Source organism: Panthera leo, chromosome B4, assembly GCF_018350215.1.
Source record: "Panthera leo isolate Ple1 chromosome B4, P.leo_Ple1_pat1.1, whole genome shotgun sequence".
Lineage (NCBI taxonomy): Eukaryota > Metazoa > Chordata > Mammalia > Carnivora > Felidae > Panthera > Panthera leo.
The window spans coordinates 72,294,775-72,314,336 of record NC_056685.1 but is presented as its reverse complement, the minus strand read 5'-3'; the positions used below and the strand labels follow the sequence as shown (position 1 = coordinate 72,314,336).

Below are 19,562 nucleotides of genomic sequence, written 5' to 3'. Positions count from 1 at the left end.
ATGTTTCATTCTTAAAGGCATATATACAAACATACACAGAACCTGCATCTTGGAAGCTGTAACAAATCCTAATAATATGGGAAAGAAAAGGATTGTCCACCATTCAATCAATGATCTAAAAAGCAGTTTTCCTACGGTACAAGGAAACGATGCCTAAGTTGTAAGAAGAAACAACTACTGGATAAGAACCAGCAGCACCAATTAGCAAGCACGCATGTGCCTGTGTGTGTATACACAGACACATCCACACAGAGTAGACCTAGAAACACAGCCAGTACCCCATCTGTGCTAATGGAGTGGAGCCATCCTGGGGATACTAGGAAAAGGTGCCTGACACAAGCAAACCAGAGTGCTGAGGACTGGGCAGTAAGAGTCATTTGAATTTTCTGGCTAGCTGAAGGTCAAACAAAAATGCTTTTAGTTTCAAACCTTGTTGCTAAAATTTTCCTAATGTACACAATTCCACGTTCCTGCCTTGCTTAGTGTTCTATAGCATATTTAATGTGACAGATTAATTCTTTCATGATTGTAACACAGTGGACGTTGAAGGTGTGGGTTACTTGGGTGAATAGAAAATGATACAACCTAGCAGTTGTTTTGTGTGTGTGTGTGTGTGTACAATTTGTAACTTTCTCCAAAAAGTAGGGATAACATACAATTCAGATAAACTGAGAGTTCTTGACGGGTGGTGACAGCTGGGTTCCAGATAACTTGCTTTGTTGTGTAAAACTGTAACCACAAGAATTGTAAAATTCTTGTGCCTTTAGTTTAGACACCTGTTGGAAGTCTACACAGAGTCACTATTACTGATGATGGATAATGATGATAAAACAGCAGCAGCTAACATTCCATGAGGACCAGGCTCTGTGTATTCCATGCATTAACTCACTGAAGTCCTTGGTCATCCTTTATGGTATATAATATTCTTAAAATATGCGATAGGGAATTATTCAATTTACAAACAATAAAATGAAGCTCTGAAGTGTTAAGGCCTGGCCCAAGGTCATGCAGCTGGGAAGCTACAATACTGACAGGTGGACTGAGAGTCTGGCCTGTGACTGAAATGTTCCCTCATCCAGAATGTTCCCTCATCCAGAAGACTGACCCACAGGCACTGAGTTCTGTTCTGTTTCTACAGGTGCTTGTGGGAAAAGACTGGGGACTCAGGGCAAGTGTGGCTTAACTAAGAAATGAAAACTGGGATATCATCTTTTGGGAATTGTCAGTGACCCAGGAGTAAAATGGGTAGTGAAATAAGGGAGGAAATAGCCCTAATTGTAAGCATATTTCTAAGGAAAGTGCTCATTCCCCTGCTGGGCTGGCATGGAAATTGTTCTCCCTGAAAACTCCCTGCTGGCCTGTGTTTTCAAAAAAAGGGGGGGGGGGGGGGGGGGGGTGCGGGGTGGGCAAAGAGAGACTGTTCAGATTGGTCCAAAATCTATACAGGTTGTTCTGTTCCCTCAGAGCTGGGACACATGCAGGGTATGAGGCTGCTTAGCTAAGGACTAGAGGGTGGCCAGCAAAGGCCAAGGGGACAGACGGGGTGGGGAGGAGAGATGGGATCCACCCTAAAGCCCCCCCCCCCCCCCTTGAAGAACCCTAGGAGACATGATTGGAACACACAAAGTGCGTGAACATACCTCATCATCAAATAGTCAATATTTTAAATTGATAGTTTGGAATATATAGTAAAATATGGTAGAAGGATAGTTCTTATTTGTGGGCAGTAAACACTGTAAGTGGGCAGATGTCTATTACAACAGCACTATTGTATAGCTCTTTTTATAGTCGCATCAGGATTAGTTGGTACTTACTGTTATTACTATTACTATGTTCCTGTTAAATAAAAACGTTAGCAAATGAGCAATGATAGTATCATGGTCACTCTTAGCAACTGCCTCTGTAAGAGCTCTTGACTTTGTAAATCATTAATAAATAATTACAAACACTTAAAAACATTAAAAAAATAATAACAATTACAGTTATAACAACTGTTTTTATACAGATGATAGTACCGGCATCTCCCTCCCATTAGAAAAAAATATCAAACATTTGATTCTTTAGGTAGCAACACTAATGCATTTTGGACTTTTCAAGGTCTTTACCCTGCGAAGCCTATGTTTACTCACATTGGTCACCACAGCCAGAATCGCTATTCCTTGCATGATGGGCTGCCAGGCTCCGATGCCTTGGGCTTTTTCTGGAACCATGCGTCTATACTGGGTAGTCATTTTCCATGCGTCCACTCTTATTTCCAATATATTGTTCACCAGAGCCAACAGGGGGGCCAGTGGAAAAGAGGCCACAAATAAGGTGACGAACCCAAACTGAATAACTGTCAATGGAATGGACACACATCATGGAGTGGTGGATGGATGGAAGGACAACGTATTTTCCTTTACTCTTACAAAGAAAGAAAAAGGCAAACAAACTAAATCCCAAAGAGAAAAGACATCCATGGTAATAACAATGTTCAACAAAAGACAAATATGAAATCTCTGGAAAGAAGACTAATTATAACCAGTTTCTATCACATGTATACACTTAACAGGAATAATAGACCTAAAATCTTTAATCAACTCAAGTTATTTGCTGGTATTAAAGTTGGGACACTCTCAGTATGTTACTCATTCTCTGTTGAAATAACAATGTTGGAAGATGATTCATGATTTTGGGTTAAAAAAAGAAAAGGAGTATTGTGGAAGTATCTAACAAGTTCAAAAGAAATAAGAAATGTACTTTTGGGAAGGCTATGTGTAGAGAATGTTAGAGGAAATATGCTGCAAATAGGCAAATAAGCGACCTTCCCTGAGTCTGCAAACGCCAAGTTGTCATGCCTTCAGAGAATTTGTAATATTATTACAAATCACAGAAATGTGACAAAATTATCTTAATAAGGCAAAATATAATCCTTCAAGAATTTTTATCTGGAAGTGGTTGCCATCTATGTGGTCATATTAAGTAAATATCCAAGTGAGGGGTTAGAAGTACTTTTCTCCTTGTAATTTAGGTGGCATTGCTATAGATGGGCGGCAGAGATTGGGGCAAGCTGTACCACAGGGAGGTAAAGGTTAGAAATAAGGCCAGAGATCTAAAAGAAATCTTTCAAGTAAACGAGTACAGATATGGGACTAAGGCTGTGAATGCCAGGAAGATTTACAGCCCCTTTACAGCTACTGCTCAGAACAGGGGCAGGGACCAATCAGGCGAGGAAGGGCAAGACTGTGGAGGGGTATGTAGGTAGAAGGAGCTGGCATGTTCTTCTGGTCTGAGAAGCCAGGGTATGCTGCAGAAGAACAGAGAGGGCTGGAAAGATCTGGCAGGTCCACAGGCCAGGCAAGAGCCATCGTCTTCAGGGAAGACAAACAATTACCGGAGTTGATGATATCATAGATGTTGACACCAATGCTTGGTATTATGCTGCTGACTGTGTCTATGCATCACCTACCCCTAAATGAATTCATCTGCCTGCTAGGGGCCAGGCAAGTAATAGAAATGTGTGGAGTGGGTGCAGTCAAATGTGGTAAACTGGCAAGTGCATAGCCTAATGAAATGGAAGGGACTGCATACAGTTGCCATGTTGGAATGAGGGTCCAATGTTGCCTGATCTTATTATTCAAGAGAAGCCAGAAATGAGGACTATGCAAGCAGTCAACCCAGTTAAAAATCCAAAACAGAAAAGATGTTGGACAGGGTTCCGGAAGATGGCGGCGTAGGAGGACGCGGGGCTCACAGCGCGTCCTGCCGATCACTTAGATTCCACCTACACCTGCCTAAAGAACACAGAAAACCGCCAGAGGATTAGCAGAAGGGAGTCTCCGGAGTCAAGTGCAGACCAGAGGCCCACGGAAGAGGGGCTCCTCCTGAAGTGGATCACCTAAGGAGAAGCGAGCTAAGCCTGCCCCTCCAGCCCCCGTGCACCTTGCCCACCCACCCCAGCTAATACGCCAGATCCCCAGCAACACAAGCCTGGCAGTGTGCAAGTAGCCCAGACGGGACACGCCACCCCACAGTGAATCCCACCCCTAGGAGAGGGGAAGAGAAGGCACACACCAGTCTGACTGTGGCCCCAGCAGTGGGCTGGGGGCAGACATCGGGTCGGACTGCGGCCCCACCCACTAACTCCAGTTATACACCACAGCACAGGGGAAGTGCACTGCAGGTCCTCACCACGCCAGGGACTCTCCAAAATGACCAAACGGAAGAATTCCCCTCAGAAGAATCTCCAGGAAATAACAACAGCTAATGAACTGATCAAAAAGGATTTAAATAATATAACAGAAAGTGAATTTAGAATAATAGTCATAAAATTAATCGCTGGGCTTGAAAACAGTATACTGGACAGCAGAGAATCTCTTGCCACAAAGATCGAGGGACTAAGGAACAGTCACGAGGAGTTGAAAAACGCTTTAAACGAATTGCAAAACAAAATGGAATCCACGATGGCTCGGCTTGAAGAGGCAGAGGAGAGAATAGGTGAACTAGAAGATAAAGTTATGGAGAAAGAGGAAGCTGAAAGAAAGAGAGATAAAAAAATCCAGGAGTATGAGGGGAAAATTAGAGAACTAAGTGATACACTAAAAAAAAATAATATACGCATAATTGGTATCCCAGAGGAGGAAGAGAGAGGGAAGGGTGCTGAAGGGGTACTTGAACAAATTATAGCTGAGAACTTCCCTGAACTGGGGAAGGAAAAAGGCATTGAAATCCAAGAGGCACAGAGAACTCCCTTCAGACGTAACTTGAATCGATCTTCTGCACGACATATCATAGTGAAACTGGCAAAATACAAGGACAAAGAGAAAATTCTGAAAGCAGCAAGGGATAAACGTGCCCTCACATATAAAGGGAGACCTATAAGACTCGTGACTGATCTCTCCTTTGAAACTTGGCAGGCCAGAAAGGCTTGGCACGATATCTACAGTGTGCTAAACAGGAAAAATATGCAGCCGAGAATCCTTTATCCAGCAAGTCTGTTATTTAGAATAGAAGGAGAGATAAAGGTCTTCCCAAACAAACAAAAACTGAAGGAATTTGTCACCACGAAACCAGCCCTACAAGAGATCCTAAGGGGGATCCTGTGAGACAAAGTACCAGAGACATCACTACAAGCATAAAACATACAGACATCACAATGACTCTAAACCCGTATCTTTCTATAATAACACTGAATGTAAATGGATTAAATGCGCCAACTAAAAGACAGAGGGTATCAGAATGGATAAAAAAACAAGACCCATCTATTTGCTGTCTACAAGAGACTCATTTTAGACCTGAGGACACCTTTAGATTGAGAGTGAGGGGATGGAGAACTATTTATCATGCTCCTGGAAGCCAAAAGAAAGCTGGAGTAGCCATACTTATATCAGACAAACTAGACTTTAAATTAAAGGCTGTAACAAGAGATGAAGAAGGGCATTATATAATAATCACAGGGTCTATCCACCAGGAAGAGCTAACTATTATAAATGTCTATGCGCCAAATACCCGAGCCCCCAGATATATAAAACAATTACTCATAAACATAAGCAACCTTATTGATAAGAATGTGGTCATTGCAGGGGACTTTAACACCCCACTTACAGAAATGGATAGATCATCTAGACACACAGTCAATAAAGAAACAAGGGCCCTGAATGATACATTGGATCAGATGGACTTGACAGATATATTTAGAACTCTGCATCCCAAAGCAACAGAATATACTTTCTTCTCGAGTGCACATGGAACATTCTCCAAGATAGATCATATACTGGGTCACAAAACAGCCCTTCATAAGTTTACAAGAATTGAAATTATACCATGCATACTTTCAGACCACAATGCTATGAAGCTTGAAATCAACCACAGGAAAAAGTCTGGAAAACCTCCAAAAGCATGGAGGTTAAAGAACACCCTACTAACGAATGAGTGGGTCAACCAGGCAATTAGAGAAGAAATTAAAACATATATGGAAACAAACGAAAATGAAAATACAACAATCCAAACGCTTTGGGATGCAGCGAAGGCAGTCCTGAGAGGAAAATACATTGCAATCCAGGCCTATGTCAAGAAACAAGAAAAATCCCAAATACAAAATCTAACAGCACACCTAAAGGAAATAGAAGCAGAACAGCAAAGGCAGCCTAAACCCAGCAGAAGAAGAGAAATCATAAAGATCAGAGCAGAAATAAACAATATAGAATCTAAAAAAACTGTAGAGCAGATCAACGAAACCAAGAGTTGGTTTTTTGAAAAAATAAACAAAATTGACAAACCTCTAGCCAGGCTTCTCAAAAAGAAAAGGGAGATGACCCAAATAGATAAAATCATGAATGAAAATGGAATGATTACAACCAATCCCTCAGAGATACAAACAATTATCAGGGAATACTATGAAAAATTATATGCCAGCAAATTGGACAACCTGGAAGAAATGGACAAATTTCTAAACACCCACACTCTTCCAAAACTCAATCAGGAGGAAATAGAAAGCTTGAACAGACCCATAACCAGCGAAGAAATTGAATCGGTTATCAAAAATCTCCCAACAAATAAGAGTCCAGGACCAGATGGCTTCCCAGGGGAGTTCTACCAGACATTTAAAGCAGAGATAATACCTATCCTTCTCAAGCTATTCCAAGAAATAGAAAGGGAAGGAAAACTTCCAGACTCATTCTATGAAGCCAGTATTACTTTGATTCCTAAACCAGACAGAGACCCAGTAAAAAAAGAGAACTACAGGCCGATATCCCTGATGAATATGGATGCAAAAATTCTTAATAAGATACTAGCAAATCGAATTCAACAGCATATAAAAAGAATTATTCACCATGATCAAGTGGGATTCATTCCTGGGATGCAGGGCTGGTTCAACATTCGCAAATCGATCAACGTGATACATCACATTAACAAAAAAAAAGAGAAGAACCATATGATCCTGTCAATCGATGCAGAAAAGGCCTTTGACAAAATCCAGCACCCTTTCTTAATAAAAACCCTTGAGAAAGTCGGGATAGAAGGAACATACTTAAAGATCATAAAGGCCATTTATGAAAAGCCCACAGCTAACATCATCCTCAACGGGGAAAAACTGAGAGCTTTTTCCCTGAGATCAGGAACACGACAGGGATGCCCACTGTCACCGCTGCTATTTAATATAGTGCTGGAAGTTCTAGCATCAGCAATCAGAAAACAAAAGGAAATCAAAGGCATCAAAATTGGCAAAGATGAAGTCAAGCTTTCGCTTTTTGCAGATGACATGATATTATACATGGAAAATCCGATAGACTCCACCAAAAGTCTGCTAGAACTGATACATGAATTCAGCAAAGTTGCAGGATACAAAATCAATGTGCAGAAATCAGTTGCATTCTTATACACTAACAATGAAGCAACAGAAAGACAAATGAAGAAACTGATCCCATTCACAATTGCACCAAGAAGCATAAAATACCTAGGAATAAATCTAACCAAAGATGTAAAAGATCTGTATGCTGAAAACTATAGAAAGCTTATGCAGGTAATTGAAGAAGATATAAAGAAATGGAAAGACATTCCCTGCTCATGGATTGGAAGAATAAATATTGTCAAAATGTCAATACTACCCAAAGCTATCTACACATTCAATGCAATCCCAATCAAAATTGCACCAGCATTCTTCTCGAAACTAGAACAAGCAATCCTAAAATTCATATGGAACCACAAAAGGCCCCGAATAGCCAAAGTCATTTTGAAGAAGAAGACCAAAGCAGGAGGCATCACAATCCCAGACTTTAGCCTCTACTACAAAGCTGTCATCATCAAGACAGCATGGTATTGGCATAAAAACAGACACATAGACCAATGGAATAGAATAGAAACCCCAGAACTAGACCCACAAACGTATGGCCAACTCATCTTTGACAAAGCAGGAAAGAACATCCAATGGAAAAAAGACAGTCTCTTTAACAAATGGTGCTGGGAGAACTGGACAGCAACATGCAGAAGGTTGAAACTAGACCACTTTCTCACACCATTCACAAAAATAAACTCAAAATGGATAAAGGACCTGAATGTGAGACAGGAAACCATCAAAACCTTAGAGGAGAAAGCAGGAAAAGACCTCTCTGACCTCAGCCGTAGCAATCTCTTACTCGGCACATCCCCAAAGGCAAGGGAATTAAAAGCAAAAGTGAATTACTGGGACCTTATGAAGATAAAAAGCTTCTGCACAGCAAAGGAAACAACCAACAAAACTAAAAGGCAACCAACGGAATGGGAAAAGATATTTGCAAATGACACATCGGACAAAGGGCTAGTATCCAAAATCTATAAAGAGCTCATCAAACTCCACACCCGAAAAACAAATAACCCAGTGAAGAAATGGGCAGAAAACATGAATAGACACTTCTCTAAAGAAGACATCCGGATGGCCAACAGGCACATGAAAAGATGTTCAACGTCGCTCCTTATCAGGGAAATACAAATCAAAACCACACTCAGATACCACCTCACGCCAGTCAGAGTGGCCAAAATGAAGAAATCAGGAGACTATAGATGCTGGAGAGGATGTGGAGAAACAGGAACCCTCTTGCACTGTTGGTGGGAATGCAAATTGGTGCAGCCGCTCTGGAAAGCAGTGTGGAGGTTCCTCAGAAAATTAAAAATAGACCTACCCTATGACCCAGCAATAGCACTGCTAGGAATTTATCCAAGGGATACAGGAGTACTGATGCATAGGGGCACCTGTACCCCAATGTTTATAGCGGCACTCTCAACAATAGCCAAATTATGGAAAGAGCCTAAATGTCCATCAACTGATGAATGGATAAAGAAATTGTGGTTTATATACACAATGGAATACTACGTGGCAATGAGAAAAAATGAAATATGGCCTTTTGTAGCAACATGGATGGAACTGGAGAGTGTGATGCTAAGTGAAATAAGCCATACAGAGAAAGACAGATACCATATGGTTTCACTCTTATGTGGATCCTGAGAAACATAACAGAAACCCATGGGGGAGGGGAAGGAAAAAAAAAAAAAAAGAGGTTAGAGTGGGAGAGAGCCAAAGCATAAGAGACTGTTAAAAACTGAGAACAAACTGAGGGTTGATGGGGGGTGGGAGGGAGGGCAGGGTGGGTGATGGGTATTGAGGAGGGCACCTTTTGGGATGAGCACTGGGTGTTGTATGGAAACCAATTTGACAGTAAATTTCATATATTAAAAAATAAAAAAAAAAAATAAAAAAAAAAAAATAAAAAAAAAAATAAAAAAAAAAAATAAATAAAAATTAAAAAAAAAAAAAAAAAAAAAAAAAAAGAAAAGATGTTGTTTATAATGACAACAAAAGTATAGACTATTTAGGAAAAAGTTAGTGAGAAATGTTAATAAGGTATGATAATGGTCTTAAAAAATAAAAACAAATAATGATAAATGAATGAATGGTAGGATGTACCATATGCTTCTTAATTGGGCAGACTCAACATGGGGGGACTTATATCAATTTTTTTCTGCAAAATATAATTTAGAATTCCAATACAAATTCAGTTAGTGATCCCAAATGGGTATTTTTTTTTAAAGCTGAAAGAGGATGCTAAAGTTTTTCAAGAAATATACACAAGTAAAATAATGAAAAGGAATGCTTCGACTGACAGGAGAGACATTCTGGAAGAGGATACAATAGGTCTACCTCTGAGAGATTCTAATAATGTATATTATTATGCTCTGGAATTGAAACAGTTTAGAACTAGTGCATTAATACTATGAATTAAACAGAATTGATGCAGATATTCATGGGAGTTTACTATATTATAAAAAGTGATGCTTCAAATGAGTGGATTCAAGTGTTGGAGCAATCAGCTACATCACTGGAAAAAACTGGTATGGAGTCCTCCCTTTTGACATCAAAAGAGAGATGGATTCACTGAAAAATAATGCACCAGAAAAACCAACATGGTATCATCTGTTTTGATATTCAAGCGAGAAGAACTTTGTAAGCTTTGAAATGAAGAACAAAAAAGACCTACCGATTCTGCAAGGCAATAAATACCCAATGTAAAAACAAAAATAATCCTTGCCTAAAACTTTTCCATGACCCTATATTGCTAATATGCTCTATGCTTACTTCTTCACTTTGAGTTTCTTGAAAAAGTACCTCAACTATTTCTCTGCTTATTCCCTCCTCAAAGCCCTACATCCTGCCACGGCCCTCCCTATGCTCACTATGCAGTGGCTGCAGATTTCAAAGCCAGGGTACATTTTCAGTCCTTATTTGTTTGATTGCTAGGCAGCTTTTGATATGGCCAAACATTTCCCTCTCAGTGGAATGCTTTCCCCCCTGACTTTTGTTTTACTTGAATAATTTTAAAAAGCGAAGGTGTGTGTGTGTGCACGCGTGCACGTGCTTCCACACACATGCATGCACGCACATAATTTCTTTTAAACGCTACCTGTAGTGCTCCTTCTACCTTTTCCCACTGTGCCAGCAATTAAGTGTGGTTTCAACTCTTGCCTCCCCACCCTGCCCGCTTATTTTGCATTATGCTCCTTTTAGTCAGTGTTCAAATTCCTCTTAAGCAACATTCTCACCTTCTAAGCTTTCCATGTTGGAGTAACTCTCTGCTACATTTCTTCCAACTGTTCTGCTATTCTTCCTTTGTGGATTTCTTTCCCCATTTACCCTTTAAATGCCCCATTTCCCCAGGGCCTAATCATCAATTCTGTGTCTGGCATGCCTGAATCACCCCCAGGGTCTTACCTGCAGCTTCTCTGAGCTCCTGGGGAATCCAACTTTCTAATGGACATTTCTACGGATCCATCCCATCGACACCTCACACTTGAAATATTCAACACTGAACCATTTCCTTGACACCAGCTCCTCTCCTCATATTCTACCTGCACATTCAATCTCCTGGAAATTATCTCACCAATTTTATTCCTCACCTACCATACTAGTCATCTCTTCAGCACTTGTCCAATCTGTTTCCCTGATCTCTATGCCCATACCCACTGCCTCTATTTAGGTGTGGGGATTACCTAGTTGTGTGGGTTACCTGGTGTAGCCTCCCAAAATATCCTTCTCCTACCAAAATATCTTCCATTCTGCTGCCAGAATGATCTGATCTTTGTCAACATAAACATTATATAGTTCTCTTGCTTACAAATATTCCCATGGGTAAGGATAAGTTCATTAAGGAGAAGTTCTAGTTCCCTGGATGACCACATGAGACCCATTATGACACAGTCCTTGCTTACCTGACATTCCCACCTATGGATCCTTTGTTCTCACCATACTTTGAACTGGCCAAGCTGTTTCATGTCCTTGTACTGTTAAATGTCCACCTCTTTACATGAAATGTCCATTCCCTTTACCATACTTGAAACAACTTCCATTCACTCTTCAAAATCCAATTCAAATCTCATGTGCTCTAGAAAGTCCCATCTGCATTGACTTTCTTAACAATCCACCAAATACTGACCACCCCTCACTTGGCTCTGTAAGGGCAGGCACCAAGTCTTACTTGTCTTGGTATCCCCAGCAATTGATAAGAGTATTTGGCATAGCAGGTGCTCCATAAATGTTTATCAGATGAATGAATAAAGAGGTAGGAGGCCTGCAAAAATGAGGAAATACCAATGCAGGTAGTGGGAGGAAACAGTGGAGATGAGGAAATGGAAGAACACAGGCCTGAGTCCTGGAGAAGTATAGTGGGGTGCTGAGGTGGGGTTAGCATTGGAGAAAGAGGAAAACGGGTGGGCACAAGGAAATGCTAAAGAAGAGTTGGTACTAATTCTAGTAAATTAGGTGGACAAAATAACATATGAAGGTCACTGTTTGAATAGATCTTTGAAAATTAACTTGGAGATGGAGGATGGTGAGGTCAAGTTAACAAGGATAGAGGAGGCAGGGCCAGAGACAAACAGGGCCCACTCCATCATTTTCTTGCATTTCATTTATGTCACCCGCTCCCTAGGAAGGCCTCACCAAGTTCACAAGAGACTGGGTGTCTGTGCTGTAAGTACAAAATGGTATCTTCTGGTTTTGAAGCTAGATTTTAGACTGACAGACTATCTCTCTATGTCCTGTGTCTGAATTCTCAGATGTTAAGACCAGACATCCGGGGAAGCAATTTGGTTAACAGACCAGGGTTACTTTAATAATCTCAAAGGATGGTGGGGAATTCACTAAAGATAACAGAAATTTCGCTCAAAAATAAAACCCAAAAAACATATGCCATAAAGAACTTCACCGTGTTGAGTTTGGTAAGTTCTTTATAGATTTTGGAAGCTAATACTTTATCTGATATATCATTTGCAAATATCTTCTCCCATTCTGTCAGTTGCCTTTTAGTTTAATCCAGTGAAGAAATGGGCAAAAGACATGAATAGACACTTCTCCAAGGAAGACATCCAGATGGCCAACCCACACATGAAAAAATGCTCCACGTCACTCATCATCAGGGAAATACAAATCAAAACCACAATGAGATACCACCTCACACCTGTCAGAATGGCTACCATGAATAACTGAGGCAACAACAGATGTTGGCGAGGATGAGGAGAAAGAGGATCTCTTTTGCATTGTTGGTGGGAATGCAAGCTGGTGCAGCCATTCTGGAAAACAGTATGGAGGTTCCTCAAAAAACTAAAAATAGAACTACCCTACGACCCAGCAATTGCACTACAGGCATTTATCCAAGGGATACAGGTGTGCTGTTTCAAAGGGACACATGCACCCCCATGTTTATAGCAGCACTATCAACAATAGCCCAAGTATGGAAAGAGCTTAAATATCCACCGATGGATGAATGGATAAAGAACATGTGGTATATATATACAATGGACTATTACTCGGCAATCAAAAAGAATGAAATCTTGCCATTTGCAACTATGTGGATGGAACTGGAGGGTATTATGCAAAGTGAAATTAGTCAGAGAATGACAAAAATCATTTGACTTTAGTCATATAAGGGCTTTAAGAGACAAAACAGATGAACATAAGGGAAGGGAAACAAAAATAATATAAAAACAGGGAGGGGGACGAAACAGAAGAGACTCATAAATATGGAGAACAAACTGAGGGTTACTGGAGGGGTTGTAGAAGGGGGGATGGGCTAAATGGGTAAGGGGAATTAAGGAATCTACTCATGGAATCATTGTTTCACTATATGCTAACTAATTTGGGTATAAATTTTAAAAAATAAATAAAACTAAAAAAAAAAAAAAGAACTTCACTGGGATGGTGGGGGCAATATTAACGTAAACTCAACTAGCAGTTGTATGTATGTGTTGAAACTACAAGCTCAGGTCACTTGAATAAATATCTACGAGTATTAGGTCCAGACAGTGGTGCTCCAGCTGAAGACTGAGAGATGCAAAGGCTTTGTAGCTACCTCGAACAGGATTAGTTAGCCAGGGGACAGGTATACCCACAACCAGATGCCATCAAGGCAGGAATCAAGTACTATTAATGCCTACAGAAAAGAGCGGCAAATCTGTGTGAAAAGCTGAGGGTTACTACTGAGGCTTGGCAGGAGTTCTTCAAGTAGAGAAGAGAATGGTGTTTCAGGCAGAAGGGAGATCTAGTCCCCTCCACTGGGCAGAGGGGACTAGAGCTGGTGGTTGGATACAAGGCTCCAGGCTCATTTGCCAGAAGATGTTTGGCTTCAGCAGCTAGGAGGCATAATTAAGAAGGTAGATGGTGGTGTCATTAATGAATATGGGAAGAAGCAGGAGGAAACTATAATGAGGCTATCGACAAAGGCACTCTATATTTATTTTAGAGGAACAAAAATAATTCAAGAGGCACTTGGAAATTCTCTCTCTCACAAAGTAAAATAACAAAAAATAGTTTCACTCTGGTATTGAATATGGAACAGACTGCTTTCAAAAATTAATTTTTCTAATTCATTAGGTATTATTTAGATAATAGGAAAACAATTTAATAAATCTAAAAAATATCTCTGTAATAGTCGTTATTCTATCCTTTCTTGTAGGGTGGGATGAAGCCGAATTATTTTGTTGGTAACTATTTTAATGAGACTATGAAACTCTAAAAGTCATACCAATTTCTCCCCAAAGCACAACCTTTTCCTATAACTTTTTCTCACAATGCTCTTTATTTGACTAATCAACTACAGAAAAATAACTCTATTTTTTCAAGGTATGTTTTCAGTGCTAAAATAACAAATGATATTCTGCCCCAGAATGTTGTTGTTATTAATGCTGATAATAGCTCCAATAAGAAATATTTACAATTATGACTCATTTTGGAATCAGAGGTAATTTTCTTACAGTTCTTTTGAAAATTAACAGAATAAATAAATAAATAGAGCTTCTACGTTATGTACTGAAGCTACACCCTTAAACGAACCTGGTCCCGAAACCTAACAAAAGCAAAAATGAAATTTAAATCAAACTCCAGGCTGCAAAGTATTGTTGACTGAAGGTGCTACAAGATGAACCTTTCACTCACTGAAAGAAGCAGATGTGTTTCCATGTTTCATGTATATTTTTAAAAGCGATTATTTTATATATAGAATGTGATTTAATAAAAACCATCCTCTATCTGCAGACTTGTAAACAGGAACTGCAAAGGGGTATCTTTGCAAACACACAAACCCCTCTGCATAAATGCACAGCCTGTCAACCAAAATGTTCTGCCTCCTTTCCTAATCCCCTAAGCTGAAAAAAATTATAGTTCAGTGCAATGGTTAGCTGAAAGGGCACAGATCTAAAACACATAAATCGTTAGCCTCCTAATAAGATATAAGTGTGTTATGCATAATAGAAAAGATGGTGTTTCCTCTGGAAATCTGTTTTGAGATGTGTCCACTTAAAGGCACCTAAGAGCTCAGGGTCAAGTCCAATGAACAGAAACAGAGCCCAAGCAAATACTGCACAAGTGGACAAAGCATTCAAGAAGGAGGGGACCTGTGCTAACTTCTTAATCCCAAACCAGCAAAATGGTTCTGAATTCAAGCCAGTGATTATCCATGAGGTCAAAGAACCAGGCAGAAACCGTGGGCCAGAAGAAATAGAGATGCTGTTACAGGCAGGTGGGAGGTGTCAGAGGGGAACCCTGTGATCCTGCCTGCCACGAAACAGCATATGCCTACAGGCTCTCTGTCCAGGCTTGCTTCAATGACTCATTCAGAAGTGTATCGGCCAACAGCTGTGCCTGCGTGGACTCCAGCACAAGCTGAATCACCTCTAATAATAGTTCTGAGTTCATTCTCAGACAACATGGTTAGAGTGCTCTGAGGATGGTGAGGAGGTATCTCAACGAATATTCCAGTCCACTGCTTCGTAATAAATCTTTAGCTTTGTACAACATACATATTGACAAGCATCCACACAGTCACCTTATCTGAAAGCCTGATTGTGTACTTTGATCTAGTGGAGAAAAACATGCTTCTCTTCATTTCAATATGCCAGGTAATTATGTGGGATCCAAAACATGCTCCAATCTAATTTTTACATCAACTAAAACTTCAGTAAGGACTTACTCATTTCAAGATATTCATAAAACAATCCCAGTTTGCCCATGGGCTGCAGGTGGTAGTCTTGTTCCCATCGCGGGGCTATCTTTTCTGCTCTGGAAACTGTGCGGCATCGTCCAATCAGGTTCTTGACCCAGCTGCCAAAAAGATCAAACTATCAATTAGAATATTATCCAATTACTTTGCAGATATCTCAAGCTAAACACATAATCCTCCCAAGAAATTAATTTCTTGGTTTCATGCTAAATTTCTTTTTGTTCCTTCTTCTTTACCTGAAAGTATTTTGAAAAGCAGCACTATGTACTGAGTTTTAAGATCATAACTGCTATTATTTTTTTCTCCCAGCTCCTTTCCACGTGGACAGTTGATTTTTTAAATGTTTTTATTTTATTTTTGAGAGAGAGAGAGAGAGAGAGAGAGAGAGCGAGCGCGCGCATGTCTGTACACGAGTGGGGCACGAGGGAGACAGAGGATCTGAAGCAGGCTCTGAACTGACACCAGGGCCTGATGTGGGGCTTGAACTCTGGAGCCATGAGATCATGACCTGAGCTGAAGTTGGATGCTCAAATGACTGAGCCACCCAGGTGCCCCAAGGACAGTTAGTTTTTAAAAAGACTTTCATTTGATCAACTTTATTTTTTCCCCCATTTCCCTACCATTATCCACAATGGTCTTTCCAGAATGAAGTCACCAGAGAAAATAAAATGAAGACAGACATGGTATGCGAGCTGGTAACAGTGCCCTGGAGAAGATCGAAGCAGAGTAAGGAGTGGAGTGTTGGCATTTGTGGTAGGGGAGTGGGGCGGTGGCAGGGAAGGGCTCTCACCAAGAGTGACATTTGAATAAAAATATGAAGAGGCAGAGAAAACAGCAACTACAGGACCCAGAGGCAGGAACAGGCCTCCTACATCTGACAGACAGCATGGAGCCTGGTGTGGTCCAGGCCTAGCAGGAAACCAGGCTGGAAGTTTTGAGGAGTGGGGAGCCTAAGAGACCACTGTGGAGATCTGGGCATTTTCTACTCTGGGGGAAACAGGGAGCCATTGAAGGGCTCTGAGAGAAAAGTGATGTATTTTCATTTTAGATGAAACAGGTCCAAGACCCTAGTTAAGCTGAACAAATCAAGGACCAGAAAAGCAAAATGCCTCCTCAAAGTCACAGTGCATAGCTGGCTGAAAACACAGCCTAGTGCTCTGCTCTATCAGACACTGGCCCCACAGAGTCGTCTCTTGTCTTATATGTTATTTTCTTTCTCAAAGCCTCCAAATAAATGTTTCCCCCTTTTCTATGGCTCTTTTTCCTGAAAATAAATTGAAGTCTGGCAGTGAAATGAGGTGTGCACCTGTAGCCTGAAGAACCGTTGTCCCCTAAGGCAACAGCTGGCTTGTGGTCTACTCGTGGAGTTCACCAGAAGAGGCACAACAGCAGCAAAGAACGTCAAATACAAATGTCTGGGCCAAGCTTTGGCTGATTAAACAATATACTTGTACAGATTTCAAATTCAGGAAATGAGAAGGCCTCACGCTACTGTAAAGACAACTGTGTGTGTTGCACGCACACCTGTGTGGCTGTGCACTCCCCATGCCCCCCGCGGAGATACGCGTTACAAATAGCTCATTATACTATTAGGTTTCCCACTGCTGGCTGGTCTGTGTCAACTTCACTGACCACTCCCCGAGGTTTACAAAGGGGAGATTTCTCTACAACAGACGGTGCCCCTGGTTTCACAATCTTTTCCCATTTCTTTCTCTTCTATGACATGACGGACACAGCAGGCGGCTGTGGAAAGTGGAGGGGACATGGTCTCAGACACCCCTGAATGTGAATCTACACTTCAATGCTTACTATTTAACTTCAGTCAAGTTCAAATAAAATGGGTGATAAAACCCTGTCAGGATAAAATTCTGTCAGGATTAACTAATTCAGAACAGGTACAATATTTAGCACATTTCCTAACACACCAAAACCCCCTTCACGGGATTTTCTTTTGTCCAGTACAGGCTAACTGGCTGAGGCTAGGACGACTGTAAATACAGCCTAAGCTACTTAGGATTCTGACTAGGGGACGAAAATGCTTGGATCGGTGGATCTCACGTCAGCACTTCGAATGGCCCAGAATGCTTGTTGCTGGTGCTATTTCCTGTATCCCAACCCAAAGCTCTGGCATCAGTCAAGTCTAAAGCATGGCCTGGGAACCTGCGGTTTTACACATGACAGAACCCTTGTGAGCCAGGTGGCATCAACGACGACACATCCATCACCCTTCAGGACATCCAACGAGATTCCTGGTTTCTACTGTTTTGTTTTTGGCTCTGCTTCATACTTCCAGCCTCAGCCTCTTGACTGAACTGTCTCCAAGCCCCAGAGAAGCAGGTCTTTTGCTATCAGGGCCCCAAATCCATTACAATTTGGACTGAGGATGGAACCTCTGTCCCGGCAACCACTCCCATGACCGGCTCGGCTGGTACTTCCCTCTCTCAAGATACTGCCTTCCTCCACCTGTAATAGGTCATATTAGAAGTCTTTCTGACTAGCTTTCTTTTCTGAGCTCCAGGCTCTGAGCCTTTTGTTCAGTCTTCCTGAGTTGAACCACTCATCTGTAGTAGGAAATCTTGGGCTGTCATCCATCCATCACTGTTGGTGGTCTTTTGGGTTTTCTAGTGGGTTATAATGGATTCTAGTGCAGAGATCTCAATCTTGACTGCACACGAGAATCACTTAGAGAGCTTTTTAAAAATACAGACGCCAGACACGGGTAGGATCTTTCTTCTGCTAGCAGGGTTTACAACACAATTTTCTTAGGAATTTACCATGCACATTAGCAATAACAGCATTGCAAAAGGTTACCCTTCCATAAGTCCTTATTATGTGTAAAGCATGGTATAAAGCACTTTACACCTCATTTTCTCTTTGTATCTTTATCATATTTAATCCACATACTACAGATAATCACAATTTCTGTGTAGAATATTCTACAGTATTTCCATTTGCTAATTTTGATTATAAGCATCCTTCACTATCTGAATCTATTTTACTGTTCCTGAATGTAAAGAGTGAGTATGGATAGTGAGGGATAACTGTATCTAGGGTTCTCTCAGTGTATCTCTGGTTCATCCTCTAGCCAAATCAGATCTTGAGAAGGGATAGTTTCCCTTGTAATAGCTCACTTTCCTGCTTTAAGTAGTGCATACCCATTGTAGAAAATACAGAAAACATATAAAGGATAAAAATTACAGCCCTCCATCATCTAAATGCCAAAGAACAGTGCTACTGGCATTCTGGATATTTAATTATTTTACTTAACATTTTAGCATATAAATTTCTCCAGAGTGAATGGCTTAATGCAGGGATTGTGTCAGCCTTTTGTCAAATACGGAACAGAATTCCCAGGAATGCCTCAAATATCAAAATACTAAGTGAGGCTGGGAAGGCCAAAGGGCTCTGAGCTTGCTTTCTGGGTACAAACAAACAACTCTGTTACTTTGCTGATGTGCTGTATCTGAAGGATGAGAGTCACTCATTCACACTAGAGCACGCCCACTAAATACGAGCTACCGATTTAGGTGCTAGTGGGACCCCAAAAGGAAGCTGGGTCACAGTGCCAGATGTGCTGCTCCGTTTGCTCCAAGGGTCCTTGCCAAGGACCTCAGGTGGTGTGGGGGTGGAAGAAGGTTAAGTTTGTGGTGACATTCATTTCACTGTGTTCGTTTTGACATATTTTAACAGTGTGAAAACAGTCACCGACTTACAAGGCTTTTCTCTCCATCCCTGTGTATTTTGGGGGTGAGGGTAGTTGTGGGTAGCAGGGATAACTGATAGATCTTTCACTTTGTGTGAAGAAAGAAAGAAGGAAGCTGGCAGCCAGACGCAAAGAAGCAGAGATGAGAAGAGCCCCTGTTGCTCTCTCAAGTGCTAACATCTAGCATTGCCAGTTTTCAGACAAGGGAAAGATAACTCAAAACACACTGCCCTTAAGTATTTTAGGCCAGGAGTAGAAATATCCAAATGAAAAGTTCAGGTCGCGATAATGTGCGACAGTAGTCGCACTTGAAGTGCAGGTATAAACAGACCACGGATACATAATACATCCTTTATTTT

General features: G+C 41.0%; 1 protein-coding gene across 2 annotated transcripts in view; it reads right to left on the bottom strand.

The window, feature by feature from the left end:
* ANO6 (anoctamin 6) overlaps nt 1–19,562 on the bottom strand; it is a 199,499-nt gene that overhangs the window by 11,995 nt on the left and 167,942 nt on the right. For both annotated transcript variants that reach the window (XM_042946303.1, XM_042946305.1), the window contains 2 exons: nt 15,471–15,601; nt 2,130–2,335 (listed from right to left, as the gene is read on the bottom strand). In XM_042946303.1, coding sequence (XP_042802237.1) covers nt 2,130–2,335; nt 15,471–15,601 — 337 coding nt within the window. The remainder of the gene's footprint in view (nt 1–2,129; nt 2,336–15,470; nt 15,602–19,562) is intronic.